This window comes from Oncorhynchus mykiss, chromosome 2, assembly GCF_013265735.2.
Source record: "Oncorhynchus mykiss isolate Arlee chromosome 2, USDA_OmykA_1.1, whole genome shotgun sequence".
NCBI lineage: Eukaryota > Metazoa > Chordata > Actinopteri > Salmoniformes > Salmonidae > Oncorhynchus > Oncorhynchus mykiss.
The window spans coordinates 59,899,200-59,926,042 of NC_048566.1; the positions used below are offsets into that span (position 1 = coordinate 59,899,200).

A 26,843-nucleotide genomic window follows, 5' to 3' on the forward strand; every position below is an offset into this window, starting at 1 on the left:
TAAAGTGGTGATCCTAACTGAATTTTTACTTGGATTAAATGTCAGGATTTGGGAAAAACTGAGGTTTTCCACAAAACTTCCGACTTCAACTGTACCTCGTACCCCCACACATTGACCTGTTCTCCTTTTATAGAGCGTCGTTACTGTTTTTTTTTTATTGTGTTACTTTTTTCTTCTTATTTGCAAATTTGTCTTACTTTTTAACTCTGCATTGTTGGGAAAGGGCTCGTAAGGAAGCATTTCACTATAAAGTCTACATCTTGTACTTGGCACATGTGACATTTTGACTTATACCTTTTTAACAACACAAACAAACACACGAGGGGCTGCTAGCCTAACAGATTAATGATTTGCTAATACCTCATTGACAGGGTTTAAGCAAGGGCCAGGTGGCACCTGGTAGGACAGCCCCCTCAGTTAGTCTGTCCATCTGTCTATCTCTCTTCCTCCCCTTTTTATATGTTGGATGGAAGACATGGAGGGCACTTTGATGCAAATCTACACCCCAGGGGGTATTGAGGCTCAGTTGTTGGGGTGACTGAAGAACTGCTTTACTCTTGAACATTACATCAAATTGGCTAGAGGACATTAAACCTGAAAACATGAGTCATGTTAGTCATGCCCCCATGTTCAAATTATGATATAGCTTTTGGACTTGTTTTAAAACTCCAAAATATCCATATTGATAACAATTGAACTCACTGACCTCAGTGTGTTTGAGAGAGGGGGGAGGAGGGGGGGGGGGGGGGGGGGGGGGTGAGAGGGAGCGCAATTATAAGAAATATAAAGTATTTGTGCCCAAAATGTAAATAAGTAGGCTATATTGTACATATGTAACATTGTATCCCTCTTCTTAAAAATATGACAACAGTAGTAGCTCCTCCCTCATAAGTAACCAACACCAGTCCCTGCCCAGCTCCACGCGCAACCCCTCAGTATACTGCATTCATGTTACAAAATCCACTGGGAAATAGGGCTAGACCATTCCATAGTTCGGGATATTTTGGCATCCTCGTTATATTCCAACATCAGAACATTTAAAGACGACAGGCAACATCTTTTTTAAATGGAAATGAATTTCGTTCGGAAAGCCCTGCCCTTCCATTGAATAGTATTTGTATATTTCTCCATGACCCCTATCCTCATTGGAATGGTTGTTCCTTTACACTGCCATGTTGGATGGATGTATCGATGTTGCAGCTGGAGTTCCGAATGAAAGTTTAGAATTTGCATTCTGCAAAGATTGGGGTTCCCACCGTTTAGTCATGGAGGTTGTTATCCAACAACCAGGATCCTGAAATATTTCATTTTGCAGTCCTCTACCTTAGAAACAACGTCATGAGATGATCCGGTTGCAGGCCATGGCGACCAAAGGCTGCACCAATTTGATGTAATGTTCAAGAGTAAAACAGTTAATTTTGTTTATTGAGAAGTTATTTACGAACATGAATAGCCATTCTCAGCAGCGGCGGGTTGGAAATATTGGCTCCATACTCCTCACCCCGCAAGAGAACGAATGCCTATTCAACTACCTGGGAAGGAAATGCAATGTAAGTTGTCTTGTTTACGACCATGCCACGCTCTCAAGTTCAAGTGCAATTTGTCTACCTGCACCGTTGCAAAATAACGTGTTAGGCTAAATGTTAGTGTTATGTAGGCTAACGTTAGGAAATAACCTGGCTGCAGCATCTTTTTCCATGGCTTTGCTGGAACGATGTTTGGATAAGCAGAACTGTTTGCCTGTCAGATGGATTTGCTGTCAAGAAATTGGCTTGGAAATATAACGTGTGCCTCTGGAGTATTAGTGGTTTTCGCCTGGCTTGGCTGTAATCAGTAATCATTAATAAACATGACCGATAGTGTTGACCTAAGTTAAGGTTGAACGCTACAGTGTGTGATATAAAATGGACAACTTAACGTTACTCAACCAACTGATGCACTGCAGTCTGGCATGTTTGCACGTCAGTATTTTGTTTTTATTTGACAACGATCGCTGTCAAATCCGTGTTTGCACGATGGAATATGTTCAGAACATGCATATTATCCTTGCTTCGTCCCATTGTTTACACGAGCCATTGTTTACACAGATAACACAGGTTCGTTGCGGGAAGAAGCAACTATTTCCCCAATGCTAAAGGCTAAGAAGGTAGTTGTGCCCTTTACAAACAAAATATTTCTATGGGATTGCAGTATAACTGCAGTCGGAGGGCAGTATTCTGCAAATACTGCATCCAAAAATATTTGACTGTTGTTACTGCACTTTTACTACAATTGTATTTTGTAAGGGTGAAAGTCAAATCAGTTTATTATTGAGAAGCTGCATTAGATTACAATAAGTGTCAAATGGCAGCCCAGTGGAACGACTACTATAGCCTACAGTACACTGTCTAAATAAATAACATATCACCATTTGCCGTAAGTCAAAGCTGAGTGTCTAGTAAGACAGAGCCATAGCTTGATGTGTGTTCTTTTTATCCCTTAACATTTTTTCCTACCATGGGGATTGAGAACATACTGAATTGGATTGACTTATGCCCCTATCTGTGTTCTGTGCACATACAGTACACTTTCAGACTGCAAACCTTCTCAATTAAACTACAAAGTAGCCTATTCCTACCTGGCAGAATGATATCGTGATTATTTGCATCAATCCAGTGGCCATTTGTTTTGCAAATTCTGCAATCACATAGATTGCAGCTATAGAAACATCGCTGACCAAACAATGGTCTCTGACTGGTTTGCACTTGAATTGAAGTGGTCTCCTGATGTGGTTTAACAGTGTTTCCCCTAGAATAATTTAGCAGCTGCGGGCCACTGCTGCTAAATCATTGCCGCCACAAGCAATAAAAAAAAAAAAAACATATATACTGCCGTTCAAAAGTTTGGGGTCACTTAGTAATGTCCTTATTCCATGAAAACATACATGAAATTAGTTGCAAAATGAATAGGAAATATAGACAAGACGTTGACAAGGTAATAAATAATGACTTTTAATTGAAATAATAATTGTCCTTAAAATGTAGCTTTTGTCAAAGAATCCTCCATTTGCAGCAGTTACTACCTTTGGCATTTTAGTTGTCAATTTGTTGAGGTAATCTGAAGAGATTTCACCCCATGAAGCACCTCCCACAAGTTAAATTGGCTTGATGGGCACTTCTTACGGTCTTCTTACGGTCAAGCTGTGTTCTATTGCCCATCTTAATCTTTTATTTTTATTGGCCAGTCTGAGATATGGCTTTTTCTTTGCAACACTGCCTAGAAGGTCAGCATCCCGGAGTCACCTCTTCACTGTTGACGTTGAGACTGGTGTTTTGCGGGTACTATTTGATGAAGCTGCCACTTGAGGACTTGTGAGGCGTCTGTTTCTCAAACTAGACACTCTAATGTACTTGTCCTCTTGCTCAGTTGTGCACCAGGGCCTCCCACTCCTTTCTATTCTGCTTAAAGCAGTACACAGTGTTGTACAAGATATTCAGTTTATTGGCAATTTCTCGCATGGAATTGCCTTAATTTCTCAGAACAAGAATAGACTGACGAGTTTCAGAAGAAAGGTCTGTAATCGAACCCACAAATGCTGATGCTCCAAATACTCAACTGGTCTGAAGGCCAGTTTTATTGCTTCTTTAATCAGGACACAGTTTTCAACTGTGCTAACATAATTGCAAAAGTGTTTTCTAATGATCAATTAGCCCTTTAAAATGAAAAATGTGGATTAGCTAGCACCGTGCCATTGGAACACAGGAGTGATGGTTGCTGATAATGGGACTCTGTACGCCTATGTAGATATTCCATTAAAAATCTGCTGTTTCCAGCTACAATAGTAATTTACAACAGTAACAATGTCTAAACTGTATTTCTGATCAAATTGATGTTATTTTAATGGATAAAAAATGTGCTTTTCTTTCAAAACAAAAACAAGGACATTTCTACATTACCCAAAACGTTTGTGTGTGTATTAGTACCAGTCAAAAATGTGGACACCTACTCATTCCAGGGAATGCATTTCAATTAGCAGGTGTGCCTTGGTAAAAGTACATTTGTGGAATTTCTTTCCTTAATGCATTTGAGCCAATCAGTTGTGTTTTGACAACGTAGGAGTGGTATACAGAAGATAGCCCTATTTGATAAAATACCAAGTCCATGTTATGGCAAGAACAGCTTAAATGAGCAAAGAGAAAAGGCAGTCCATCATTACTTTAAGACATGAAGGTCAGTCAATTTGGAAAATTTCTCAACTTTGAAAGTTCCTTCAAGTGCAGTCGCCAAAAAACATTAAACTGGCCCTCATGAGGACCCCCACAGGAAAGGAAGACCCAGAGTTACCTCTGCTGCAGAGGATAAGTTCATTAGAGTTTCTGGCTCAGAAATTGCAGCCCAAATAAATGCTTCACAGAGTTCAAGTAACAGACACATCTCAACTTCATCTGTTCAGAGGAGACTGCGTGAATCATGCTTTCATGGTTGAATTGCTGCAAAGAAACCACTACTAAAGGACACCAATAATAAGAAGAGTCTTGCTTGGACAAAGAAACACGAGCAATGCTCATTAGACCTGTGGAAATCTGTCCTTTGTTCTGATGAGTCCACATTTGAGATTTTTGGTTCCAACTGCCGTGTCTTTGTGAGACGATGAACGGATGATCTCCACATGTGTAGTTCCCACCGTTGAGTTTGGAGGAGGAGGTGTGATGGTGTTTTAGTGCTTTGCTGGTGACACTGTCTGATTTATTGGTGGTTGAGTGCCAAAAGTGTGCAAATCTGTCAAAAATGCACAGGGTGGCTGCTTTGAAGAATATCATTCAAATCAAAATATATTTTATATTTTAAACACTTTTTTTGGTTTCTACATGATTCGATATGTGCTATTTCGTAGTTTTGATGTCTTCGCTTTTATTCTACAATGTAGAAAATAGTAAAAAATTATGAAAATCCCTGGAGTGTGTGTGTATACTAGAGGTCGATTGGTTACGATTTTTCAACACCGATACCTATTTATTGGAGGACCAAATATAGCCGATACAGATTAATCGAACGATTTTGATATATATTTGTAATAATGACAATTACAACAATACTGAATGAACACTTTTATTTTAACTTAATATAATACATACATTAAATAAATTTAGCCTCAAATAAATATTGAAACATGTTCAATTTGGTTTAAATAATGCAAAACCACAATGTTAAAGTGCAATATGTGCCATGTAAAAAAGCCAACGTTTAAGTTCCTTGCTCAGAACATGAGAACACATGAAAAGCTGGTGGTTCCTTTTAACATGAGTCTTCAATATTCCCAGTTAAGAAGTTTTAGGTTGTAGTTATTTTAGGACTTTCTCTCTACCATTTGTATTTCATATACTTTTGACAATTGGATGTTCTTATAGGCACTATATTATTGCCAGCCTAATCTAAGCATTTTTTGTGGACTTAGAACATCTCTCTTTTTGTTGGGAGTGGAAACCTGAGAACTGGGGGGAAATACCAAGGGGGAAAACATAATTTTTGGGGAAAAAATAAACGGAATCGGGCAAAAAAATAAAACCAAATTTTTGGGGTGTCCTAACTAATCAAATCCAATGTACTATGGTCTGGCTAGTGGCCTATGGTCTGGCCATGACCTTTCCTGTGTTATGATGAGGTTTGAGGAGAGAAGTGCTTCCTCATGTTCTTTCTCTCCTACCCGCAATAATAAATCACTGAAGAGGAAGCGAGCTAGAATGGTATTTCCTCTTCCTCATCTCGTTTTGTGATTGGCACAGGTCGCTCTGTGTCCTTGAAGCAAACAAAGCTTTAGATTGTGTGGCCACTGGCTATGTCTGTCATCATTCCCTATCAGATATTCTCAGGGTGTATTATCTGCAAATGTTGTACTATGCTCTCGGGGCAAGTAATCAGTGTTTCCTGTTCGTGTATGTGGTCCTCTTCCTCATCCTATGGCGTTCTGCATTAGCATCGAACAGCCCCCGTGATATGCAGCTGTTCAGGGAAGCTAGAAACCATTATACACAGGCAGTTAGAAAAGCCAAGGCTAGCTTTTTCAAGCAGAAATTTGCTTCTTGCAACACTAACTCAAAAAAGTTCTGGGACACCGTAAAGTCCATGGAGAATAAGAACACCTCCTCCCAGCTGCCCACTGCACTGAAGATAGGAAACACTGTCACCACTGATAAATCCACCATAATTGAAAATTTCAATAAGCATTTTTCTACTGCTGGCCATGCTTTCCACCTGGCTACTCCTACCCCTGTCAACAGCACTGCACCCCCAACAGCAACTCGCCCAAGCCTTCCCCATTTCTCCTTCTCCCAAATCCATTCAGCTGATGTTCTGAAAGAGCTGCAAAATCTGGACCCCTACAAATCAGCCGGGCTAGACAATCTGGACCCTTTCTTTCTAAAATTATCTGCCGAAATTGTTGCCACCCCTATTACTAGCCTGTTCAACCTCTCTTTCGTGTCGTCTGAGATTCCCAAAGATTGGAAAGCAGCTGCGGTCATCCCCCTCTTCAAAGGGGGGGACACTCTTGACCCAAACTGCTACAGACCTATATCTATCCTACCATGCCTTTCTAAGGTCTTCGAAAGCCAAGTCAACAAACAGATTACCGACCATTTTGAATCTCACCATACCTTCTCTGCTATGCAATCTGGTTTCAGAGCTGGTCATGGGTGCACCTCAGCCACGCTCAAGGTCCTAAACGATATCTTAACCGCCATCGATAAGAAACATTACTGTGCAGCCGTATTCATTGATCTGGCCAAGGCTTTCGACTCTGTCAATCACCACATCCTCATCGGCAGACTCAACAGCCTTGGTTTCTCAAATGATTGCCTCGCCTGGTTCACCAACTACTTCTCTGATAGAGTTCAGTGTGTCAAATCTGAGGGTCTGTTGTCCGGACCTCTGGCAGTCTCTATGGGGGTACCACAGGGTTCAATTCTTGGACCGACTCTCTTCTCTGTATACATCAATGAGGTCGCTCTTGCTGCTGGTGAGTCTCTGATCCACCTCTACGCAGACGACACCATTCTGTATACTTCCGGCCCTTCTTTGGACACTGTGTTAACAACCCTTCAGGCAAGCTTCAATGCCATACAACTCTCCTTCCGTGGCCTCCAATTGCTCTTAAATACAAGTAAAACTAAATGCATGCTCTTCAACCGATCACTACCTGCACCTACCCGCCTGTCCAACATCACTACTCTGGACGGCTCTGACTTAGAATACGTGGACAACTACAAATACTTAGGTGTCTGGTTAGACTGTAAACTCTCCTTCCAGACCCATATCAAACATCTCCAATCCAAAGTTAAATCTAGAATTGGCTTCCTATTTCGCAACAAAGCATCCTTCACTCATGCTGCCAAACATACCCTTGTAAAACTGACCATCCTACCAATCCTCGACTTTGGCGATGTAATTTACAAAATAGCCTCCAATACCCTACTCAACAAACTGGATGCAGTCTATCACAGTGCAATCCGTTTTGTCACCAAAGCCCCATATACTACCCACCATTGCGACCTGTACGCTCTCGTTGGCTGGCCCTCGCTTCATACTCGTCGCCAAACCCACTGGCTCCACGTCATCTACAAGACCCTGCTAGGTAAAGTCCCCCCTTATCTCAGCTCGCTGGTCACCATAGCATCTCCCACCTGTAGCACACGCTCCAGCAGGTATATCTCTCTAGTCACCCCCAAAACCAATTCTTTCTTTGGCCGTCTCTCTTTCCAGTTCTCTGCTGCCAATGACTGGAACGAACTACAAAAATCTCTGAAACTGGAAACACTTATCTCCCTCACTAGCTTTAAGCACCAACTGTCAGAGCAGCTCACAGATTACTGCACCTGTACATAGCCCACCTATAATTTAGCCCTATCAACTACCTCTTTCCCAACTGTATTTAATTTATTTATTTATTTTGCTCCTTTGCACCCCATTATTTTTATTTCTACTTTGCACATTCTTCCATTGCAAAAGTACCATTCCAGTGTTTTACTTGCTATATTGTATTTACCTTGCCACCAAGGCCTTTTTTTTGCCTTTACCTCCCTTCTCACCTCATTTGCTCACATTGTATATAGACTTGTTTATACTTTATTATTGACTGTATGTTTGTTTTACTCCATGTGTAACTCTGTGTTGTTGTATCTGTCGAACTGCTTTGCTTTATCTTGGCCAGGTCGCAATTGTAAATGAGAACTTGTTCTCAACTTGCCTACCTGGTTAAATAAAGGTAAAATAAAAAAATAAAAAATAAATATATGGCCATCATTTACACATTTCCCCCTAGAGACATTCCACTAGTTAAGGTAGTTTTGTGAAGACTGAAGATAATGTGCAATCCAATGCTGCACTTCTTAATCACATTTTATTATCAAAACATTTGACAAGCTCTTTGTCTCTGTATGTGTCACTATAGTGTTTTTACTTTGCTGTAACACTCCAACCGTGAATTCGTCCTTAGACCCTGTGTTCAGCGGTGGTCCAGGTGTATGGGGCAGACAGGAGCTCATCCTGGATGAAGAGGTGCTGCGGAGTGGCCTGTCTGATCAAGGATAACCCTCTGAGGTCCTACTTCATCAGGGTCTTTGACATCAAGGTGAGTGAAGTAGATGAAGGATGGTTGAAGCTAGCCTAACACCGAGTCCCTTTCCTGAGGAATTCCCTCTGCTGCCAAAAGGCAGTTCACTAATTAATGTTATTTCTCTCTGTTAAGGAAGGGAAAACCATGTTTGAACAGGAGCTCTACAATAACTTCTCAATCAACAGCTCTAGGTCGTATTTCATTTCATTCGCAGGAGATGTAAGTATGATATCTCGCCGCTTGAAAGCTTTTGGACCCCACAAGGACAGTGTCTTAAAAAAAAGACTGATCTCTCTTTACTCTCTATCTCCAGAACTGCCAGGTAGGCCTGAACTTCGCTAGCGAGGAAGAGGCCAAGCGATTTAGAGCTGCACTTAACGAGCTACTCGGCAGACGCCAACGTAAAACGGGTAATTACAGTGGCTCCGTGTGCTCAGTCTACTCTACATCTGCTTTCTCACCACCTCAACCTTTCACCTTCTGGACAGAGGAAGGGGAGGAAGCTTCAATTTCTCTTCCTGCGCTACTACTAACAAGACCACAGGGCCCGATCCCAAGCCGATCCCTCTATTACCTGAGACCCATCTTGTAACTCAGATCTGCGAGGGGGTTCATTTGGGGTCAACAACAGTCTAGGAATTGTTTTGGAATTGAGCCCTGTGTCAAATTTTTCCTGCTGGTTGCTGTTGGAAAGTCAGTGATATACAGTGTCTTCGGAAAATATTCAGACCCCTTGACTTTTTCCACATGTTACCTTACAGCCATAGTCTAAAAAACCGAAATACCTTATTTACATAAGTATTTAGACCCTATGCTATGAGACTCGAAATTTAGCTCGGGTGCATCCTTTTCCATTGATCATCCTTGAGATGTTTCTACAACTTGATTGGAGTCCACCTGTGGCAAATTCAATTGATTGGACATGATTTGGAAAGGCACACACCTGTCTATATAAAGGTCCCACAGTTGACAGTGCATGTCATAGCAAAAACCAAGCCATGACGTCGATGGTTTTGACCGTAGAGCTCAGAGACAGGATTGTGTTGAGGCACATATCTGGGGAAGGGTACCAAAAAATGTCTGCAGCATTGAAGGTCCCCAAGAACACAGTTGCCTCCATTCTTAAATGAAAGAATTTTGTAACCACCAAGACTCTTCCTAAAGCTTGCCGTCTGGCCAAACTGAGCCTTCTGGGGAGAAGGGCCTTGGTCAGGGAGGTGTACAAGAAGACGACGGTCACTCTGACAGAGCTCTAGAGTTCCCCTGTGAAGATGGGAACATCTTCCAGAAGGACAACCACTGAGGCCAGTGCAGCACTCCACCAATGAGGCCTTTATGGTAGTGGCCAGATGGAAACCACTCCTCAGTAAAAGGCACATGACAGCCTGCTTGGAATTTGCCAAAAGGCACCTAAAGACTCTCAGACCATGAGAAAGAATATTCTCTGGTATGATGAAACCAATATTGAACTCTTTGGCCTGAATGCGAACAGTCACGTCTGGAGAAAACCTGGCACCATCCCTACGATGAATCGTGGTGGCAGCATGCTGTGGGGATGTTTTTCAGCGGCAGGGACTGGGAGACTAGTCAGGATCAAGGCAAAGATGAACCGTGCAAAGTACAGCGAGATCCTTGATGAAAACCTGCTCAGGATCTCAGACTGTGATGAAGGTTCACCTTCCAACAGGACAACGACCCTAAGCACACAGCAAAGACAAAGCAGGAGTGGCTTCGGGACAAGTCTGTGAATGTCCTTGAGTGGCCCATCCAGAGCCCGGACTTGAACCCGATCGAACGTCTCTGTAGAGACCTGATAATAGCTGAGCAGCAACGCTCCCCATTCAGCCTGACCGAGCTTGACAGAATCTGCAGAAGAATGGGAGAAACTCCCCAAATACAGATGTGGCAAGCTTTTAGCGTCATACGCGAGAAAACTCGAGACTGTATTCGCTGCCAAAGATGCTTCAACAAAGTACTGCGTAAAGAGTCTGAATACTTATGTAAATGTTTTTATTTTTAATAAATTAGCAAACACTTTAAAAAAAACTCCCATTGTGTGTAGATTGAGGGGGGGGAAAGGACGTAATCAATTTTGGGATAAGGCTGTAACTTAACAAAATGTGGAAAAAGTCAAGAGGTCTAAATACTTTCCGAAGGCACGGTTTCTGTCTGTACAGTAAAAACAGAAGAGGGTCTTTCTGCGCTAAAGGCTGCAGTGGTGTTCCTCTCTGGCTTCTCTACATCTCTCTGTTTCTCTCTCCATGCCGGCCTTTGAAGTTTGCTGCTCTTGCTGTGAGGAGTGTGCTTTCAGACGTGGGGCAGGGAAGGGGTCTACTGTAATGGTATGGTAGGGACACTAGCTTTCATTATGCACTGTTTTTCCAGTACTTCTTGTCTTTTTTTTTGTGCATATTTTCTGAACTAGTGAAAATGCATCCTTCTCTTCCTGAGTTAACTGCATTTGGCCCCCAGGATCTGAATGGAACTGGTATTTTCTCCAACCTCCAACCTCCCATGGACTTCCATGGCATTTCCTTTTGTCCATCTGACTCTCATAAACTCACTCTGAACACTTTCTAGACACTTTGCTTGTCCTTCAACACTTCCATCGACACTCTCTGTCGCTCTGATAGCTGTGCCAAAGCCCACTTGAATTGGCTGCGAAATTATAATTGTTCCCATTTTGTTTTGCAGAGAAAAGATGTGACCCTGCAAATGGTATGTTGTCCATTCTTTGATTTGTACCAATCTGTATAGTCCAAATTTGACCTTCAACATGTTTTATTAAAACAGAATCTTTGGTTATTTTACAATTTAAAAGCGTAGTTCTCCTATAATCAGTCAAGCGAAATCAAATGTATTGGTGTAGATGCATGTGTACACACACATACACACATTTAAAATACTCTTTGAAGAGGTAGGGTTTCAGATGTTTTCGGAAGATTGACAGGGACTCTGCTGTCCTAGCGTCAGGGGAAGCTGGTTCCGCCATTGGGGTGCCAGAACAGAGAAGAGCTTTGACTGGGCTGAGCGGGACAAGACCTCCCCGTAGGGGGGAGTGCCAAGAGACCGACGGTGCCAGAACAGAGTGCTCGGGTTGGGTTGTAGGGTTTGAGCAGAGCCTGAAGGTAGGGAAGAGAAGTTCCCTTTACTGTTCCGTAGGCAAGCACTCTGGTTTTGTGGTGTCTCCGAGCTTCGACTGGAAGCCAGTGGATTGTGCAGAGGAGCGGGGTGGCGTGTTCAACATTCCCAGGTTCTCCCAAAGCGGGCTGCGGCGTTCTGGATAAGGTGCAGGGGTATGATGGCACAAGCAGGGAGCCCAGCCAGTGTTTCAGTAGTCTAGACGGGAGATGACGAGTGCCTGGATTAGGACCTGCGCCACTTTCTGTGTGAGGAAGGGTCATACTCTAAAGATGTTGCAGAGCATGAACCTGCAGGAGTGAGTCACCGCTTTTATGTTTTCAGAGAATGACAGGGTGTTGTCCAGGGTCAATCCATGCTTCTTTGCACTCTGGGATGGGAACACCGTGGAGTTGTCAACCATGATGGAGAAGTCTTGAGGTCTTTTGCTTCCCTCCCCCAATTATTTTTTCCTTGTCATAATTCACTGTCATGCTGACCGTATGCGCTTTAATATTTGTGATATTTAATCATTACATTTATTAGGTTTCTGAACCCTAATATGGACTGGACAACCATTGACATTATCTGTCAATCATTGACTTTCATACAGCCAAAGACAACCCTCTGTATGGTACCACTACAGGGATTTGTTGCACGTTTTCCATTGAAAGCTTCCGGTGATGTACAATAATGAGGGTAAACATGTCTCATGGCGAAGGAGCTTTCAAAGTCCTCGTCGATAGCTGAGACTTCTAACATTTGTAGGAAATCCAGGGATTTGGTTGGGATTAGCTGTAGATTACTGATTTATGTCTGACCCATCTGCATATTGTGGAGATTAACATGGACTCGAGGAGTGTAGTCAAATGCCGGGACAGGGGGGAGTTTTGACCACACCATGTATTGAGAGTTTGTGTGACTAACTGGGGTTAAACCCGAATCATGTGCATGCCATAAGACTGTTATCCCGCTGAACTGAAGCCTAACCTAGGTCTCATGTAAGGTTATTCCTCATGCAAGAGTCGTTCACAGAACTACTGTAGCTCTGTTTGTTGGCCATTGCAGTTTCAATCAGAAGTCATTATTATAATGTTCCTAGACAACATCGTGTACGTTTTATAGCAGCCATGTTGGTGCCTCCTGGGTAATTTCTACCATTAACAGTCCAAAGAATTAGCAGAATTTTAAACCAGGCAACAGATGATCAACATGAGTATATTTGAATTGTCCAAGCAGCAACATGGCTTCCAGCTCTAAAGTTGTCCAAAGCTCCTTTCCCCCCCCTTTTTTTATATGACTGATGTCACATAAGGAACAAACACACACAATGGGAGGACAAGCACTGTCTTTGAGCCAGTTTGATTCTGTCACCGTTTCTTTAGTTGTGCTGTGCTATTCCTTTGTGTAGCCACAGGCAGTCTGAGAGCCTCGCCAGTCGGTTGGTCTACCCAACACTATCATATGAATGGCACAAGGATGTATTGCACAACCTCTTTATCAAGCCTGTCGTTAACAGAGTCATTGGACAGTGAGTTGAAGTTGGGAGACTGGTTGGGTCTGCTTGGGTGTCCAGTGCTGCTCGTGGATGGGCTTTATATGCTGTTGTCCTGCCCCTGTCCTTTTGAGGAAGAGAGAGCGGAGGAGGATGAAGAGGAAAAGGAGGGGGGTGTGGTGCTAGAGGAACCGAGGATTAAGAGCTGGTTTAAAGAGGTATTTAATGGTAGAGTTGTCGTCATGCAGAGTTCATGTCCATCCCGCCCTTGTCCTTTTGAGGAAGAGGATGATGAAGAGGCAAATGAGGGGTGTGCGGTGCTAGAGGAGCCGAGGATTAAGAGCTGGCTGAGAGCGGTGTTTAACGGTAGGGTTGTGGTCAGTCAGAGTTCATGTCCATGATCCCATTTAAATTCTAGTGAATTAAGCAATTAATGCACATGATTTACATAATTGCATCAATGTTTTTCATAAATGTAAAAACTTTGAATTATAATTTTAATGGAATTTGTACTGACTTTGTTTGGCACATGCTGGTTTTCAGCTTCTACAGATGATATTCACTAAGGCCCTGGCATTTGTATAGACAATTGGTGCCCTCTATTGTTTGTTGTCTGTACACTATTTTGAAATAGTGCTAAATATATTGAAAGACTGTTTTATTGTGTGTGGTCCTTCATTGTTAGCTGTCTTGCTCAGTCTTGAACTTTTTCCCTTGTTTATATATATTTATATTTAAAAACATTTTAAAGATTGCAATATTGATGGACTTCAGAGACTACCATAGTCACAACACAGGCCAAGTTATACAGTTGTCGTTTTACTACCAGTCAAGTATGCAAACTAAATGTTTCTTTTTTTTAAGTTATTAATATTTAAAATGATTGTGTATGATCTGTCTGGCCTGTGTAATATAACTTGTCCAGTATGCTAAGAAATCAAAGGACGACCTTTTGGATTGACTCCACCTCATTTCAGGAGAGAAACACTGCTTCTGAGCTTCCCAGCAGTGGTTCTGAGCTAGTTTTAGAAGCTTTTCATTTTCTTCCTCCATCTCTCCCTCCGTCTATAGGCCCGGCTCTCCCTATGGCCACAGTGGACATCAAGAACCCAGAGATTAACAATGTGCGCTTCCACAACTCTCAACAGCAGCTTCCCCAGCCACACCACATCAACAACATGCTGCACAGCAGCCTCAGCAAGAAGGAGAAGAAAGTCAAGTGCAAGAGGAAGAAGCTCACCAAGGCAGACATAGGCACCCCCAGCAACTTCCAGTGAGTGGACCACACTTCCGTCGAGATTACACTTCAGACGGGTCTGTGTAGAGAGATGTAGCGCAGCGGGAGTTTTTCTGAATGTATGCTCTGAAGTTGTGTAACGTATTGAGCTTGTCACTCATGTTTGAGGGTGTTCTTTGTGTCTTGAGAACCTTTTCAATGGCTCAGTTGTGTTTGTCTGCATTCATAATTGCCCCTCTCTGTGTGTTTGTGTGTGTGCGCACAAGTGAGTGGTCTTACATGAGTGTCTGTGCTTGCACGTGATTGTTGCAATGCACACCCACACACGTTTGTGAATCGGCTTGCTTGTGGGTACACGTGTATGTATGTTCTCATCCCTGTCTGTCTCTCTTCAGGCACATCGGCCATGTGGGCTGGGACCCAAACACAGGCTTCGATGTGAGTACCACACACACACACACACACCGGATCCTTCATGGGCACACAATGGTGACCTGTGTGGTCGACTCATGATTGACCCACACAATGGCCTCATTTGTATACAGCACATATTTATCATGCATCCAATGCCGTCATACAAGCCTCTCCTGCAACCCAGAATATTCCGGAAAATTGTTGGTCACTGTTTTGGGCAGCTATGCTTCAGTAGCGCAAGTCATAAGTCAGTTGATCCTCAAAGAATACCTGTGTTCTGCAGTTCATCAATCATCACCAACACATATGTTTGGGAGTGTTGCCCAAAACTCAATGTTTCTGCTCGGTCACCAAAAAAGTGTTTTTGCCAATATTAGACCTAACAATTAGGCATCTGACAATCTTTGTCATGCCATTCAGACAACTGTCAGAGAAGTTGGCTTAAGCACATATTCCCTGATTCCGACCCGAGGTAAGCGCAAATGAATGGAACATTAGTTGATTTTCATGCATTTTCTCTCTATGCGTCTTCCTAACTTGAACAAAACGCTATACAGTCTAAACCCTGTCTAAGCTGGGGGAGGGGGGTTCTACTAAGCTACCATATGGAATTGTTTTAAGAAGGTCATACAGTGCCTTGTAAAATTATTCAACCCCCTTGGCGGTTTTCCTATTTTTTGCATTACAACCTGGAATTTAAATATATTTTTATTTGGATTGCATGTAATGGACATACACAAAATATTCCAAATTAGTGAAGTGAAATGGAAAAAATAACTTGTTTCAAAAAATTAGAAAAAATTAAAAACGGAAAAGGGGTGCGTGCATATGTATTCACCCCCTTTGCTATGAAGCCCCTAAATAAGATCTGGTGCAACCAATTACCCTCAGAAGTCACATAATTAGTTAGATTGCTCACAGATGGACTTTATTTAAGTGTCACATGGTTCTGTCCTGTTCTGAAAGGCCCCAGAGTCTGCAACAATACTAAGCAAGGGACACCACCAAGCAAGCAGCACCATGAAGACCAAGGAGCTCTCCAAACAGGTCAGGGACAAATTTGTGGAGAAGTACAGATCAGGGTTGGGTTATAAAAACAAATATCCAAAACTTTGAACATCCCACAGAGCCATTAAATCCATTATTAAAACATGGAAAGAATCTGGCACCACAACAAACCTGCCAAGAGCGGGCCGCCCACCAAAACTCAGACCAGGCAAGGAGGGCATTAATCAGAGAGGCAACAAAGAGACCAAAGATAATCCTGAAGGAGCTGCAAAACTACACAGTAGAGATTGGAGTATCTGTCCATGAGACCACTTTAAGCCGTACACTCCACAGAGCTGGGCTTCACGGAAGATTGTCCAGAAAAAAGCCATTGATTAAAGAAAAAAATAAACAAACATGTTTGGTGTTCGCCAAAAGGCATGTGGGAGACTCCCCAAACATATTGAAGAAGGTACTCTGGTCAGATGAGACTAAAATTGAGCTTTTTGGCCATCAAGGAAAATGCTATGTCTGGCGCAAACCCAACACCTCGCATCACCCTGAGAATATCATCCCCACAGTCAATCATGGTGATAGCAGCATCATGCTGTGGGGATGGTTTTCATCAGCAGGGACTGAGAAACTGGTCAGAATTAAAGGAATGATGGATGGTGCTAAATACAGGGACATGTTTGAGGTAAACCTGTTTCAGTCTTCCAGAGATTTGAGACTGGGATAGAGGTTCACCTTCCAGCAGGACAATGACCCTAAGCATACTGCTAAAGCAACACTTGAGTGGTTTAAGGGGAAACATTTAAATGTCTTGGAATGGCCTAGTCAAAGCCCAGACCTCAATAATGCAATAACTGCAGTTATTCTGCAATCACTGTGTCCAAAATACCAGTTGACTGCAGTTACTTTTACTGCAGTTTCAAAAACTTGTTTTGTAAGGGTTGTCAAGGGGTGTGAATACTTTCTGAAGGCACTGTGTAATATATAATAGGGCTGACCCCATTTAGTTGACTGGTTTATCGTTTGGACGATAGGCTGTTGGTGAAGATATTTGTTTTTAGTCGTGGCACACGAGACACCTCCCTGACACCTCGTCTGTCTCAGTGGTCTAATACATTGCGGAGGCCGCAGGGGTGGCACAGTCCATCACTCTAAGATGGGCACCGTCAACGTAAAAGTTCACTCTGATGATCTACGTGCCTGGGTGGAATTATATATTTTTTTGAGCAGTGGACACCATTTGGTAACTTCCCAATCACAAGGGGGCGATAGCAACGTTTTAGATTTTTGTAACTCTTGCTAGTAGTGGCTAGCTAGCTTTAGCCTGGCTCAAAACATATAAGCTATCTATCCTTTTTAGCTTCCCAAAGCAAAATAATCAGATTTATAATTAAAAAAATATATCCTGGGAAATATTTTTTTTGACTTGCCGGTGTAACCTAAAACATTATGCCAGTTTGATATCCTGCTTGTGTAGTCATTCGATATCAACAAAAAAATAGAACTTCATGTTTTTGTCACTGAGAAAAAAAGCAGCTGGCTAGAGCAGGTTCTACTATTTCACAATAGCCTGGAATCACTAGTTACAGTGCCTTGCGAAAGTATTCGGCCCCCTTGAACTTTGCGACCTTTTGCCACATTTCAGGCTTCAAACATAAAGATATAAAACTGTATTTTTTTGTGAAGAATCAACAACAAGTGGGACACAATCATGAAGTGGAACGACATTTATTGGACATTTCAAACTTTTTTAACAAATCGAAAACTACAAAATTGGGCGTGCAAAATTATTCAGCCCCCTTAAGTTAATACTTTGTAGCGCCACCTTTTGCTGCGATTACAGCTGTAAGTCGCTTGGGGTATGTCTCTATCAGTTTTGCACATCGAGAGACTGAAATGTTTTCCCATTCCTCCTTGCAAAACAGCTCGAGCTCAGTGAGGTTGGATGGAGAGCATTTGTGAACAGCAGTTTTCAGTTCTTTCCACAGATTCTCGATTGGATTCAGGTCTGGACTTTGACTTGGCCATTCTAACACCTGGATATGTTTATTTTTGAACCATTCCATTGTAGATTTTGCTTTATGTTTTGGATCATTGTCTTGTTGGAAGACAAATCTCCGTCCCAGTCTCAGGTCTTTTGCAGACTCCATCAGGTTTTCTTCCAGAATGGTCCTGTATTTGGCTCCATCCATCTTCCAATCAATTTGAACCATCTTCCCTGTCCCTGCTGAAGAAAAGCAGGCCCAAACCATGATGCTGCCACCACCATGTTTGACAGTGGGGATGGTGTGTTCAGCTGTGTTGCTTTTACGCCAAACATAACGTTTTGCATTGTTGCCAAAAAAGTTCAATTTTGGTTTCATCTGACCAGAGCACCTTCTTCCACATGTTTGGTGTGTCTCCCAGGTGGCTTGTGGCAAACTTTAAACAACACTTTTTATGGATATCTTTAAGAAATGGCTTTCTTCTTGCCACTCTTCTATAAAGGCCAGATTTGTGCAATATCCGACTGATTGTTGTCCTATGGACAGAGTCTCCCACCTCAGCTGTAGATCTCTGCAGTTCATCCAGAGTGATCATGGGCCTCTTGGCTGCATCTCTGATCAGTCTTGTCCTTGTATGAGCTGAAAGTTTAGAGGGATGGCCAGGTCTTGGTAGATTTGCAGTGGTCTGATACTCCTTCCATTTCAATAGTATCGCTTGCACAGTGCTCCTTGGGATGTTTAAAGCTTGGGAAATCTTTTTGAATACAAATCCGGCTTTAAACTTCTTCACAACAGTATCTCGGACCTGCCTGGTGTGTTCCTTGTTCTTCATGATGCTCTCTGCGCTTTTAACGGACCTCTGAGACTATCACAGTGCAGGTGCATTTATACGGAGACTTGATTACACACAGGTGGATTGTATTTATCATCATTAGTCATTTAGGTCAACATTGGATCATTCAGAGATCCTCACTGAACTTCTGGAGAGAGTTTGCTGCACTGAAAGTAAAGGGGCTGAATAATTTTGCACGCCCAATTTTTCAGTTTTTGATTTGTTAAAAAAGTTTGAAATATCCAATAAATGTCGTTCCACTTCATGATTGTGTCCCACTTGTTGTTGATTCTTCACCAAAAAAATACAGTTTTATATCTTTATGTTTGAAGCCTGAAATGTGGCAAAAGGTCGCAAAGTTCAAGGGGGCCGAATACTTTCGCAAGGCACTGTATATTGGTCAAATTTATTGGGGCTCTAGCACCCGCCCCTTGAGAGGATAATGACACAGCCTTTTTCAAAAAGGTTTTATGAAATTGGAGAACATGTTGGGAGGGTCATACCATTCCTCCCATACAGAATGTTTTCAGATCCTTGCTATCCTTTGTCTGCTCTTGTGGCCTAACTTCTTAAATTCAAACCACAGGTTTTCAATGGGTTTCAATTCCGGAGACTGAGATGGCCATTGCAAAATGTTGGTTTTGTGTTCAATGTACCATTTCTTTGTGGAGTTTGATGTGTGCTTGGGGTTATTGTTGTGTGCACCACCAGGTGCAATTCCCCTTTTATTCCACCAGGAGGCAGGATGGCACTTAGATTGACAAAGTCATTTGATTATTGTGTGCTCAAAATGAAGTTTTAAAGTTAAATGATATTGCCATTGCATTTTTTTTAATTTTAGGCCATGGTTGTACAGCGTCTTTGTAGCCCTTTACAAAACATCACAGATGCTAGCCTGTGTCTGTTTTTTGGATTGTCCTGACCAGGTCTTTCTCTCTGTCCCCCTTTCTCTGTCCCAGTTGAATAACCTGGACCCAGAGCTGAAGAACCTGTTTGACATGTGTGGCATCTCAGAGGCACAACTCAAAGACAAGGAGACCTCCAAGGTCATCTACGACTTCATCGAAAAGAAAGGAGGGGTGGAGGCCGTCAAGAACGAGCTCCGTAGGCAAGGTGAGCTCACCTAAACCGTCCTCTGAGTTCCGTGTATCTCGAAGTATTAAGGATTCCACCCACTGTGAATGTGATGAACTTCCTTGTTGAGAATGCACTCCATGGTAATGAGATGGCGCAAGCCAGATGGGGCTTAATTATGTGTTATTTTTCCAGGGCCGTGCAGGTGGTGTGGTGGGTAACTGACTGTGTGTTTCCATAGAGTTGTGGTTAGTGTGTTTCTGCCTCAGGTGTTGACTGTGAGCTTTGACATGCTTGACCGGATAAAGCTAACTAGCTTGTGGTTTGTCTGAATTTTTAATTAACAGAGTTGAAAGGCTATAATGTCAAATGTTGCCAGAAGTGAATTTCTGAGCTCTTGAACGTTGAACATACCAGAAGTCTAACTAATTAAAAAAAATCTTAATGGGGATCCAGGTATTCTACTACTCGACTCAGAAAATCAAGCATGGATTGGAGAGTTGTGGTAGAGTGTTTTAGTTTTTAGCACTGTTTGATTTTGGATGTTAAATGCCACATCGCTGTGCTGGGAGTTGTTTTGGCTGTGCATTGGAGTGCTTTGAAACAGAGTATCTGGATGACAGGGTTTGAATGACACATTAACTCTTGGGGGTAACCTATAATTGGAAACAACATTCATTTTCAGTGCTTATTAAGTGAAAGAACTGTGATTTGTATTGGGACCGTGCAGTACTCTTGTGCACCCCAGTAATTTGAACCCTGCTGGATGGAATATTGCGACTCCTTAACTGACTTCTCTCTCTTTCCCTCTCTGTCCCACACAGCCCCACCACCCCCTCCCTCTCGGGGAGGCCCACCTCCCCCTACCCCGCCCCACAGCTCGGGCCCAGCTCCCCCACCACCACCATTGCGAGGTGGCCGGGGTGCCCCGCCACCTCCACCCTCTCGGGCCCCCACCTCGGCCCCTCCCCCACCACCACCATCCAGGCCTGGTGCCCTAGGAACCCCCCCTCCACCCCCGCCCCCCACCAGAGGGGGCCACCACCAGCCACCACCACCACCTCCTGCACCCTTGCATGCCAACACAGCACCCCAGGCCCCACCACCACCTCCCCCACCAGCACCACCACCCTCCGGTTGTGGAGCCCCTCCACCACCTCCTCCACCACCCCCACCTGGACCCCCGCCCCCTCCAGAGTTGGACTGTGGTGTGCCGTTGTCCCGCTCACCCCAGGGCACGGGGGGTAAGTCGGCCCTGCTGGAGCAGATCCGTGGGGGCACCCAGCTGAAGAAGGTGGAGGCACCGGTCTCCAAACCACCGGCCACCACTGTGGGGCGCGATGCGCTGCTCGACCAGATACGGCAGGGCATCCAGCTCAAAACTGTAAGTGTACCATTTTTGCCTGTGTATGTTTGTGTGCATTTCCATGTTTATAACTGTGTGTGTGTGCGCGCGTGTCAGGTACCAGACGGCCCAGACTCTGGCTCCCCTACACCAGCACCCTCGGCAGGCATAGTGGGGGCACTTATGGAAGTAATGCAGAAGAGGAGCAAAGCCATCCACTCCTCAGGTTGGTGCCCACTGTCAGTGTGATGGAAGTGATTCAGTTAACAGCACTCGCTTGAGGAAAAACGTTGCCTGAGATCTGAGGACATACATTAGCTCCCTGAGTTAATGCCTAGGCTTTAATTTAACGTCCGAATAAAGTCTTGTGCCGAGCAGGCATTGGTGAGCAGTTGTCAAGACGACAAGAGATTGAAGTACTCATCTGAATTGTGTTATTGCCAGTTTCCCTCAAAATAAAGATGTACATCTATGCTTTGTTTACAAGTTTATTTTGTCATTTCCTAGATGAAGATGATGATGATGACGAAGAGGATTTTGAAGATGATGACGAATGGGATGACTAGTTAAGTCTCTCCTCCCCCTCCACCTGAGCACAACTGACACTAAACTGATCCTAAAATCTTCCAAAACCTGACTAAAATTGTAATGTAAATGTTCCATGAATTTGGTGTATATTTATTGTTGCCTTTTTTATTAATCTGTGCAATACCTTGTTCATTTAATCTGTAAAGTTTTTTTTCCACATACCCTCTGTAGAGTCTCTGTGAACACTTTCCTGGAACTCTGTCAAAGAACGCTCGCATCACCGTTAAAAGCATGACATCAATTATATAGTCTGTTATAAGGGCTCCCGAGTGGCGCAGCGGTCTAAGGCATTGCATCTCAGTGCTTGAGGCGTCACTACAGTCCCTGGTTCGATTCCAGGCTGTATCACAACCGGCCGTGATTGGGAGTCCCATAGGGCGGCACACAATTGGCCCAGCGTCGTTAGGGTTTGGCCGGGATAGGCCGCCATTGTAAATGAGAATTTGTTCTTAACTGACTTGCCTAGTTAAATAAATAGAAAAGTCATAACTGTTAATGGTAATAAGCTGAGATGCTTAGGCTGACTACCGCTGTATATGACCCTACGCTGCAAGATTGCTTGCAGCTAATACAATGTATTATTACCACCAACGACACCTGATGGATGGTTCAGGATGGTGCAATGTCACAGAACTTCCAGATAGAAACACATTTTGTAATATTGATATGATTGTCTGTCCTCAAGAATAGAGTCTTATACATTTATCAGCTCTTTACATTACATTTGTCTCCAACGTTCTGAACATTTAGCCCGAAGGAGTAACACTGTACATTGCTGCTATGTTATGCTTATGACAGCCTAAAGACGCTCTATAACAGCAGGTTCAAGCAGTACGGTATCTGCTGGATTAACCATGTGCAATTTTATTTGGGATATATTTCATTGGTGCGTTACTATTAAATGTTACTGTATGTTCCCGGTGAAGAAAGGGAGATGATAAACAATCGGACGGGATCCTCATATTGTTGGTTGACGCAAGATAACACTATTTTCCTACCCTACTTTTTTTTTTTGTACCTTTTTGATTTTCTTAAAGAGATCCTAGTTTAGCAAAGTAATTTTGTTCATATGGAGTCCACTTATTAGAATTGTAAGCCACAATTGACTCAAATGTTTTCAATGCTAGTATGTTCACAGCTGTTGTCTTTGCACAATTTCAAAATTGAATTTATTATAAGAGTAACAGTGCGGTGTCATAGTTGTGTTCCATCGATGTGCTTATTCAGTGACGGGGAAGACAAAGATTCCCATGGGTAGGATCAGTGTATGCTTTTTGCCAGTCATTGACTCATGGAAGCTCTTAAAGCAGCTGCTGCGTCAAGGAACTTTTTATTGTAATCCACTCATGATTGACACTACGAAAGTGTTCCGCATTACATTTCACTACAAAAAAAATGTATAACTAATACAGAATCACACAAATAGGCTCATATGAATCATTTAGGTTTTGTGCTGCGCTCGTTTCTTTTCTGTCACTTAGTGTACCTGTTACGATTCCCAAACGTATTATTCTCTCCTTCCTGCTGAAATGAAAATAATGGGGGTTTTTTGCAGGTCAGTTTTCATATGTACCGGCCAATCTAGAAATGTCTTCCCTTTTTTTTTGTTTTTACAATCCATTACTTTTATGGGATGAATCTCTAAATACCTCCAATACAAAAGTTAATACTGAACCAAAATTGGCATTTGCATGAAGCGTCTACAAGGTTTTGGTTTGACTCTCCTGAAAAGTTTTGAGATGGTAATGAAGCTCATCCTAAACCAAGGTGATTGCTGCGTTTTTAGAAACCTTCAAATGGGTTGGGAAAAGCGATGGAAATAAATTGTATACTTAGTTTTTCTCATGCTCGTGCAAGCAATTTTTGGATCTGTGTTGAAACGTATATTTTGTTAACAGCCATATTCTAAAATGGATATAAAAAAGAATAATTCCCTCATCAATCAACACACAATACCCCATAATGACAAAGCAAAAAAATTGTTTTTATTAAAAACTTTAATATCACATTTACATAAGTATTCAGACCCTTTACTCAGTACTTTGCTGAAGCACCTTTGGCAGGGATTACAGCCTCGAGTCTTCTTGGGTATGATGATACAAGCTTGGCACACTGTATTTGGGGAATTTCTCCCATTCTTCTCTGCAGGTCCTCTCAGGTTGGATGGGGAGTGTCGCTGCACAGCTATTTTCAGGTCTCTCCAGAGATGTTTGATTGTGTTCAAGTCTGGGCTCTGGCTGGGCCACTCAAGGAGATTCAGAGACTTGTTCCGAAGCCATTCCTGTGTTGTCTTGGCTGTGTGCTTAGGGTCGTTGTCCTGTTGGATGTGAACCTTTGCCCTAGTCTGAGGTGCTGAGCACTCTGGAGCAGGTTTTCATCAAGGATCTCTCTGTACTTTGCTACGTTCATCTTTCCCTCGATCCTGACTTGACTTCCATTCCTTGCCACTGAAGATCATCCCCACAGCATGATGCTGCCACCACCATGCTTCACCGTAGGGATGGTGTCAGGTTTCCTCCAAACGTGAAGCTTGGCATTCAAGCAAAATAGTTCACTCTTGGTTTCATCTGAGAATCCTTTAGGTGCTTTTTGGCAAACTTCAAGCAAGCTGTTATGTGCCTTTTACTGAGGCCTGATTGGTGGAGTGCTGCAAAGATGGTTGTCCTTCTGGAAGGTTTGCCCATCTCCACAGAGGAACTCTGGAGCTTTGTCAGAGTGACCATCGGGTTCTTGTTCACCTCCCTGACCAAGGCCCACCTCCCTGACCAAGGCCCACCTCCCTGACAAAGGCCCGGAATATTGAGTACAATCATTTCTCATGTCTCCATAAAACTCCTCTGTGCTTCAATATTAATCATACGTTTTTTCCCAACACTCAAACCACACAGACATAAAGCCAAGTCTTGCCTTTTTGATATCCAGCTGAGTGTGAACAATGTTGCCCATGAGATGTTGTGCAGGTGTTTGACCGTGTCCTTAGCCTTCCTGGTGCTGGTGAAGATCTCCACCTCTCCAAACTTGGCACATGTTTCTGCCAGGAACTGCTCCTTGATGTTGTCATTGAGGTGAGCAAAAGGTAACCTCCTTGATGGAAATGGGCCCCTCGTAGAACACATCCAGAGGGGACATAACAAGGATACACTAGGCTTCTCATAATGACCTCAACACAGTCACCTTGAGAAACATAATACAAACATATAAATGGCCTGTTCCCTTATCTTAGTCCCATCTTGCCAACTCTTTTGATCATTGTCAAACATGTTTGGCATAACATGGACTATGGGAGTTAGCAAGACGGCAGATCTGGGAAAAGGCTACCAGACACACATTATATCCTTCAAATATCACAGACAAAGATTTACATTCAACATCCAAACCAGTTACCTCTGAGCTGGGAGCTGCTGATGGGTGAGCTGGCAGTAAGGGCCAGCCTGCATGCCTAAGCTCAGAGCTCATCCCTGGCTAGCTCTGGTAGTGATGCCCCCATTCAAACGACTTGCATGTAGTGGCAATTTTAGCACGTAAATCTTGGTGGGGGGAAAAAATAAATGTTTTAGATGCATGCCAGCAAATCCACAGCACTAAACGATACTTTAATTGTACTATAATGGTGCAATTAAGGGGCTACATAAAGCTGTCCCAACACCTTACCTCTGCTACACCTGGTTATCACCGGAGCCTTGTTAGCGCTGTTCTGTGAAGGGAGTAGTACACAGTGTTGTACAAGATCTTCAGTTTCTTGGCAATTTCTCGCATGGAATTGCCTTCATTTCTCAGAACAAGAATAGACTGACGAGTTTCAGAAGAAAGGCGTTTGTTTCGGGCCATTTTGAGCCTGTAATCGAACCCACAAATGCTGATGCTCCAGATACTCAACTAGCCTAAATACTAGTTGAGTTTTATTGCTTCTTTAATCAGAACAGCCGTTTTCATCTGTGCTAACATAATTGCAAAAGGGTTTTCTAATGATCAGTTAGCCTTTTTAAAATGATAAACTTGGATTAGCTAACACAACGTGCCATTGGAACACAGGAGTGATGGTTGCTGATAATGGGCCTCTGTATGCCTATGTAGATATTCCATAAATCTGCCGTTTCCAGCTACAATAGTCAAACAGTGTAGACATTAACATTGTCTACACTGTATTTCTGATAAATTTGATGTTATTTTATTGGACAAAATGTGCTTTTCTTTCAAAAACAAGGACATTTCTAAGTGACCCCAAACTTTTGAACGGTTGTGTGTATATATCTAAACAAATATACAAAGTTTCCATGTTCGAATCTCATCATGGCCAACTTTGCACCTACTTACTACTCTCTAGCTACTTTGCATCTACTTAGCATGTATGCTAACCCTTCTTAGCGTGTATGCTAACCCCTAATTCTAACCTTAACCCCTAGCCTTGCTTACGTTAACCAAAACAAAATGGAATTTGTAACATATTGTACATTTTGCAAATATTTTAACATATTGTATGAATTGCAATTTGTAACATCATTCAAATTGTAATTCGTAACATATATGAAATGGATGATGGACATCAACAAATGAATGCATGCCATATGAAACGACCAACAGTATCATACTAAATGGTGTGTCTCGGGTTTACGTACAGAATAATATGAAATGCTTTGAGACCACGTTGAAAAGGAGCATAGGTGGTTCAAAGTGTGTGTGTGTGTCTCAGTCACCAGATCTAAACCTAATTGAACTCTTATGGGAGATTCTGGAGCGGCCCTTGAGACAGCATTTTCAACCACCAACAAAACATCAAATGAGGGAATTCAGACACTTGTAAAATCTCTGCCAAGGCGTATTGAAGCTGTTCTGGCAGCTTGCACTACCAGCTGGCAACCGCCTTAACTAACACAGTACCTTCATGTTTCAAGAGGACCACCATAGTCCCTGTGCCCATGAATGCCAAGGTAACCTGTCTGAAATACTTTCGCCCTGTAACACTCACATCTGTATTCATGAAATGCTTTGAAAGACTGGTCATGGCTTACATCAACATCATCATCCCAGACGCCCTGGACCCACTCCAATTTGCATACCGCGCCACAGATCAACAGATGACGCAATCTCTATTGCACTCCACACTGCCCTTTTGCATCTGGACAAAAGGAACACCTACGTGAGGATGTTGTTCATTGACTCCAGC

The 26,843-nt window shown here is 42.8% G+C and overlaps 1 protein-coding gene across 2 annotated transcripts; it reads left to right on the forward strand.

Moving 5' to 3' along the window:
- The first annotated feature begins 930 nt into the window (after positions 1–930).
- LOC110501704 (neural Wiskott-Aldrich syndrome protein) lies at positions 931–23,524 on the forward strand. Of its 2 annotated transcripts, XM_036952003.1 has the most exons (11): positions 931–1,550; positions 8,471–8,605; positions 8,723–8,809; positions 8,904–9,000; positions 11,285–11,308; positions 14,277–14,478; positions 14,838–14,880; positions 19,632–19,785; positions 20,571–21,130; positions 21,209–21,317; positions 21,599–23,524. In XM_036952003.1, exons 1-11 carry the CDS (start codon positions 1,446–1,448, stop codon positions 21,655–21,657), a joined length of 1,575 nt encoding a protein of 524 aa, XP_036807898.1. In that variant the 5' UTR covers positions 931–1,445; the 3' UTR covers positions 21,658–23,524. The 2 variants fall into 2 exon arrangements, with proteins under 2 accessions (XP_036807898.1, XP_036807904.1); XM_036952009.1 differs by lacking the exon at positions 11,285–11,308.
- The last annotated feature ends 3,319 nt before the right edge of the window (positions 23,525–26,843 follow it).